At 32.6% G+C, this 6,974-nt stretch overlaps 1 protein-coding gene across 1 annotated transcript; it reads left to right on the top strand.

Moving 5' to 3' along the window:
* Window positions 1–277: 277 nt before the first annotated feature.
* LOC124938083 (peptide chain release factor PrfB1, chloroplastic) lies at window positions 278–6,513 on the top strand. Its single transcript, XM_047478455.1, has 6 exons — window positions 278–579; window positions 1,536–1,607; window positions 2,031–2,251; window positions 3,383–3,583; window positions 4,385–4,600; window positions 5,841–6,513. The coding sequence occupies exons 1-6, from the start codon at window positions 357–359 to the stop codon at window positions 6,324–6,326; spliced, it is 1,419 nt and encodes a 472-aa protein (XP_047334411.1). The 5' UTR covers window positions 278–356; the 3' UTR covers window positions 6,327–6,513.
* Window positions 6,514–6,974: the final 461 nt, after the last annotated feature.

Below are 6,974 nucleotides of genomic sequence, written 5' to 3' on the forward strand. Positions count from 1 at the left end.
GATAAGGTTAACTACTTAGTCTTAGCTAGGTCCCTCAAATAATTAAATTTTTTTTCAATTTTAAATTTACAATTATATAAATAGTTTTTATTTTACAATTTTACATTATAAAGAATAATTTTTTATTTATAACATAATTTATTTTTTATTTATACAAATTTTGTTTTTGATTTCTCCATACCTGAAAGGCCTGTTAAAAGTGGGATTGGGCTCCTTACATTCAGCCCATCATCTGGTTAAGCTGGAACCATATATCATTTCATAAGGAAAGTTGGATAAACTGGAGTGGAGTGTTCTGCTCTCTCTTCTTCGATGCTCTCTTACATTCTTTATCTATCTACAGTAGTAGAGATATTATGATTATGGCCATGGCCATGGCGGATTGCATATCTAATACGTCCATCATTCTATCATCACCAACACCACCCCGTACAGCAGCTCCTCCTCAACTTATCCATATCTCACCCAAACGCAATTCCTGTTTGTTTTCCCATTCGGTTTCAACTTCTTCTCCTCATTCGGCCTTCAGTTTCTCCACCTCTGTTCGCTGGTACCACCATGTCGATAACTCCTCAACCGGTGAGTTCGTTATCCTCATTTCTATTGTTTTTTGTGCTTGCTACTGGATTGAACTTGATTTCCTCAATGTTTTTGCAAATAGTAGATCAGTCGTTAGGTTCTAATTGATTAAACAGAATTTTACAACTCTTTCTTGGGTTTTTAATAAATGTTCATACTAGGCGTTTCCTTGTTTCAGTAACTCTGGTGCTGTTGCTTTATAATGTGCTAAAACTTGCTTTCTTATCTGAAATGATGTTTGAGGTTTGATTTTGAACGAATTTTGAATTATATTGGATCATATTTGGTTTCTAGTGGCCAATTTAGATACAGAATTTTGTGTTTAGTTGCTGCAGATTCTGACGTTCCTGCATATTTATGGTTTCTACTCATTGGTTCAATTCTTGTATCTTGTGGATTTACTTCCCTTTGGTTCTTCTCTACCCTTCATTTTCATTTAAATGTTGGATCAGAGGTTGTTTGTTGTGGGGTTTTGGAGAGAATTGAGTTTCTGAAAAGTGGATTTTTCTTTTACTATTGAAAATTATCTAAAGAGTCAAATTATGTGGATAACTAGACTACTAGTTTCATAATAAATTAAATTTAGGCTAAAATAACATATAAGAGTGATTTTGGGAGAATTGATTTTGTTTGGGAGAGAATCCATACCAAACATTGGTTGGTCATGGCGGTTGGTTGCCTCCAGGTATTATTTGAGATGCACGAAAGCTGACTCCAACACCCTGATTACAAAAAAGAAAATAGAATTCATACCAGACAAGCTTGTGGAAACTCAATTCACATATTTTTTCCTGTAAGGAAAGTATTTTCTTTCTATTATTTCAATGAGATTTCCTGCTACATGTTGTTATGTCGTCAACTTGACCAATTATTATTATGGATAATTGTTGGAATTTGTTTATTTTCCTCAACTTTTCCCTTTTGAAACTAATAATGCTCTGTCTTTGAATTTTCAGCTTTACTTGGGCCACCATGTAGTCAGCTGACCGAGGGAGTCACGTCTGAATCAAGGGAATGGGCAGCACAGGGTATATAGCATTCAGCTTTTTTTTTCTTTTGAGTGGGTTAGAATAATGATATTCCTCATAAATATATGAATTATTCAATCAAAATCTTTCCTAGTCAAATTTTGGGGATCATGATCATTTCCTGAAAGAAAGTATTAGTTTTGGATTGATACAAGTTTGTTACAAAGCGGCTGTGAAGAGATTATTTGTGAAAGTCCTATGTAGCATGTTTGACCATTTTAATGCATAGTTTCTATCTAATACTAGAATTGTTTCCAGAATTTTTTAAAATTTTTCTTTAAGATGGTGGTTTCTTTTTGTTACAGTTGCAACTTGCAATGCAATAACTTTCACAGCCAATATTTTTCACTTTATGTTTAGCTTCAGAAATCATTCTTTAATGCAGCTACCATGTCTTGAATTTGTATTTTTATTTTTTGACAGACTTTTATGCTTTGAGACGGGATGTGGAAATTGCCTTGGAACGTGTTGAAGAGATTAGAGCTTCTGCTGGTTTGAAACAGTTACAAGAAGAGCTAACTGTTTTGGAGAAGGCAGCAACAGAGACTGCCCTGTGGGATGATCGCACTAAAGCTCAGAAAACCCTTCAGGATCTCACTGATGTCAAAGACAAAATAAAGATTTTGGCTGAGTTTAAAAACCAGGTCTGGTACTAATTCCTTTCTCCTATTGAACAGAAAATGGAAGATCACTATTCAATTAGTAACTAGCTACTATATTAAGGGTGTCCCTTGTGGTTACCTAATGAAAAAAGAGAAAATGAATCAAACCCTTATGATCTAATTAGTATTGTAATGTTCCTTGCATATCGTCAATGTAGGACATTCTAAGAAGCTTGATCCTGTTCTCTTGGACAATTTTGGATCTTTGGCAACAATTATGTTGCCAATGATACTCTTCTTTGTTTTAAGTACTGAATTAGAATACTACTCTTTATTTTGTTACTCAATAAAATATTCAATTTGAAGTCATTTGATATATAAGGTATGATATATATTTATGTAATCAAAAATAAAATTTACTAAACTATTCTTGTTAGAATATGCAATAACTTTTAATAAATAATAGGTTTGTTAAAATATAAGTATTGTTTAATAACCAATTCAACATTACTTGATACCACATGTTCAAGTCTTGAAATAAACATTGAATGTATTCTTAGAGTCACACTTGTGACAACTCTATTAATAAAAAAAATTCAACATTTCCAAAAAATATTATTTTATAATAAACAATGATCATGGCTTTAAGATTTGTTTTATTTATATGGATATGCAACAACCAAAGTTCGAGCATTAAATAATGTGTCTTGTTGGAAATCTATATTCTAGACATTGATTGAAGAAGACGAGCTTACAATAAGAATTGATTGATATTGCAATGTGCAACAAGTTTATTATACATAAATAAGAAAGCATTCAAGAGACATCTGGGAAGTATCTCCTATAAAAGGAAAAACAAAGTTCATGGAGAGGCTTCACACACATCTCCAATTATGAGAATTTGTGGATTTTTATGTTCGTATGGAAGCATCTTTTATCTGTTTCATGCATTGCTTCGCTTGTATGCTTGAACTCGCTATTGTCATGACAATTCATTTTATACAGGCATGGATTTTTTTGCAAAGAAATAATACAAGGGTCAAATTAGATACTTCAATAGTAAAATATTATTACTGTTTTAAATAGTAATTTAAAGTTATCTAACAAAAAAGAATCTCACTTTTATTTGTTTTTCTTTAGGAACGGTTTCTGATGAAATTGTTCATTTTTCAGGTTGAAGATGCTGAAACAATAGTTGGCCTTACCGAGGTGGACTCCATTGATTCTGCACTTCTTGAAGAGGCCGCCGGTATCATTAAGGAGTTAAACAAGTCCCTGGATCGCTTTGAATTGACCGAGCTTCTTTCTGGCCCTTATGACAAAGAAGGTGCTCTTATTTCTATTACGGCTGGTGCTGGGGGCACAGATGCACAGGTAGTTCCTCTCCTACAAACTATGAAAAATATTTTCTCTTATGCTATTTTGTTAGGGTGTGAATGGAATAAAACTAGGGGTTGAATTTCGAATCTATTGTTTGTTTGATGACTTAAAATAAGAGCTTGAAATTATAATTCCAATAGATGTATATGATTTTTAAGTTAACATTATATCCTTCCCACTTTGGAATTGTAATTCTTTGATTTCTCCCAACATATTTAAAATTGCCAAGATGGAATAATCAATATCAGCTGTGTTGGTTTGGCCTTCTCTATCTTACTTTTTTATGTTCAATAAGGTTATTTGGACCAAAAACTGATATATTCTATTGGGGAACTAGCTCTATAGACGTGGATCTATAGTAGTAAATTTGTTGATGCATTTCATACACTTTACAAAAAAATACTCCATAAACTTTTCTATGTCCCTAGGAAGCTCCCCTTCTTTTCTTTCTTTGTTTTCTCACATTTCTCGTGGTTCATGATTATTGAGGAACTAGCTCTATAGACGAGGATCTATAGTAGTCTATTTGTTGATGCATTTCATACAATTTACAAGAAAAATACTCCATAAACTTTTCTATGTCCCTAGGAAGCTCCCCTTTTTTACTTTCTTGTTTCCTCACATTTCTTGTGGTTCATGATTATTTTCTCAATGGAGGCTAATTTTGTCGACTGAACCTGTTCTTAATGTTGTGAATTTGGTCATTGATTTTCCATTTCTTCTCACATGCATTATCACATCTGCTGACTTACCTCTACTAGTTTTGTGTAAACTATTTGATAATTTACAGTGCAGGATTGGGCAGACATGCTTCTGAGGATGTATCTTAGATGGGGAGAGAAGCAAAGGTATAAAACTAAAGTGGTTGAGAAGTCCACAGGAGAAGAAGCTGGGATCAAATCAGCTACAGTTGAAATTGAAGGTAAATATGCCTATGGGTATCTATCTGGGGAAAAAGGAACTCATCGTATTGTCCGGCAGTCTCCTTTCAACTCCAAAGGCTTGCGACAGGTGATTTATTTCTGTAGTTCTCAATATATAACAATGTCTCTAAATGATAACTTAAAAGCATTTAGTATATATTTTTCTTTTTACTTATCTAATTGGAAAGCATTGGTGGGGAGGTATGACTGTTGTCTGATGACAATTTCATCAAAACATTGTCCAAGTTTGTCATTTCCGATTTTCAGATGCAACTAGCATGTCTTACATGATTGCCCTTTTTGAAACATACATATTGGAAGAAAATATCTTTCACACAGAGCAAATGGAAAACTACGTAACTTCTGTTTGGCTATGTTTGGATGTGTATAATTGGAATTATTATAATTCCAATTTTATAGAATTGAAATTGAATTACAAATTAATTTATATGTTTGGAGATAACATAAACTTGCAATACCGAATATGATGAAAAAAAAAATTATATACATTCAAATCCATTGGAGTTGAAATTCCAAATCCTTATTTTAAGTCATAAAAGAAACAAAGGATTTGAAATTGGATTCCCAGATCCAGTTCCAATTCTAATTATAGTTCCAATTCTGCTTGAACCAAGCCTTAGTGTTAATACGAAATGTTTGCTTTGTGTGCCTTTTGTGGAATACATTCTATTTGTTTATGTGCAACATTGTTATCTACTCTTAATCTTATAACCTTATATAGTATTCTTGTTTTCTTGACCTATATAATGCATTCTTAGCCAAGTGATAAATTAGACACATCGTATCTTTTTCTTAACCTTACAACGTGAATGTTGCATCTATATAAAAATTTACAAAGTATGAGTAAAAAAGAAAGAAAAACATAGAAAAGAGGGGGGCAATGTGACTTATGCACAATCACTCCCTCACTATCATCCCATGAAACAAGTCATGCCAGAAAATGTTTATCCTACAAGGATCATTGCGATTCTAATGTTTTAGCTAAAGGTTCTTAAAGGTAATAGACTCACATTGTATTGGAGCATGGATGTAACTAAACTTCTTAAAAGTATAAGTTGGTTGCCATGATTGATATCATAGAATAGGTGTGGCCTCCCAAGTTCTTTTTAATTTCCTTCTTTATTGTGCATGTTCATTTCATGTCTCCCTTTACAAATTGGGTCATAGCATCTGCAGACATCCTCTCTTATTTTTACCTTTATGACATTTGAAAGTTGAAGATTGTAAAGGCTTAGTCATTCTTTCATTTTATTAAAACTATTAAGCAGCTTGCACTTAAAGATTGAGTTTTTGTGTTGTATGTGTAGACAAGCTTCTCTGGCATTGAAGTCATGCCTCTTCTTCCAGAGGAGAATATGAAACTTGAAATACCCGAGGAAGAACTTGAGTACAGCTTTTCAAGGGCTGGTGGAAAAGGAGGCCAGAATGTCAATAAGGTGGAATCAGCTGTTAGGATTACACACATCCCCACAGGTGTCACGGTTCGGTGCACAGAGGAGAGATCGCAGCTAGCAAACAAGATAAGGGCGCTGAGCCGACTAAAGGTTAAACTGCTGGTGATAGTGGAAGAACAAAGGGCATCAGAGATAAAGCAAATAAGAGGGGATGTAGTAAAGGCTGAATGGGGACAGCAAATAAGGAACTATGTTTTTCATCCATACAAATTGGTGAAAGATGTGAGGACAGGACATGAGACATCTGATATTGTATCAGTCATGGATGGAGAATTGGATCCCTTCATTAGAGCTTATTTGAAACACAAGTATATGACTGCTGCTCTACCTGCTTCATAAAATCACCAAATCCAAATCTTGACTGTTGTTGTTGTTGTCTCTTTTGATTTTACACTTGTTCAGTAGCCATGTTCAAAGTTGCTATGATAGGACACAAGATGGTTGTTATTATGTAAATGCTTTTTGGGCTTTGATGATGCATTGTAATTCATTTTTCATAAGAGTTTTTGTACTCTTATGTGACTCATTTATTGTTTCCAAAATTTAGAAAATATTACAGTGCTATATTTTCTTTATGATCTGTTCCATTTTTAATAATTGGTTTAAAAAAAACCTAAAAATGAGTGGTCTTAATGAAAATTGAATTTATAACCTTATGTCTCATGCAGAAGTTATGTTAAAATAAACACAATCAAAATTCTATTACACTTTTAACCTTAATTATGTACATAAATTAAAATATAAAGTGTTTTATTTAGCATTAGTTGACTTAGTTTAGATTTTTATTTATTTTAATGCAATGTACATAACCTAGCTAGATAGTGGAATAAAATAGAAATGATAGATAATTGTTTATAAATTAGTATTTTGAGACTATTACAATCACTTCTAAAAAGTGTTAAGCAAATTTGTTTTTATTTGATATATAAGATATGATTAAATAAAATAAAATATAAATGAGGTAAAATATAAATAAAAAAGTAATTA

This window comes from Impatiens glandulifera, chromosome 5, assembly GCF_907164915.1.
Source record: "Impatiens glandulifera chromosome 5, dImpGla2.1, whole genome shotgun sequence".
In the NCBI taxonomy this organism is placed as follows: Eukaryota; Viridiplantae; Streptophyta; class Magnoliopsida; order Ericales; family Balsaminaceae; genus Impatiens; species Impatiens glandulifera.

Coding starts and splice junctions, on each gene's coding strand:
- LOC124938083 (XM_047478455.1), top strand. CDS start 357: ATGATTATGGCCATGGCCATGGCGGATTGCATATCTAATACGTCCATC. Junction 1,608..2,030: donor AAGGGAATGGGCAGCACAGG/GTATATAGCATT, acceptor ATTTTTTGACAG/ACTTTTATGCTTTGAGACGG. Junction 3,584..4,384: donor CTGGGGGCACAGATGCACAG/GTAGTTCCTCTC, acceptor TTTACAGTGCAG/GATTGGGCAGACATGCTTCT.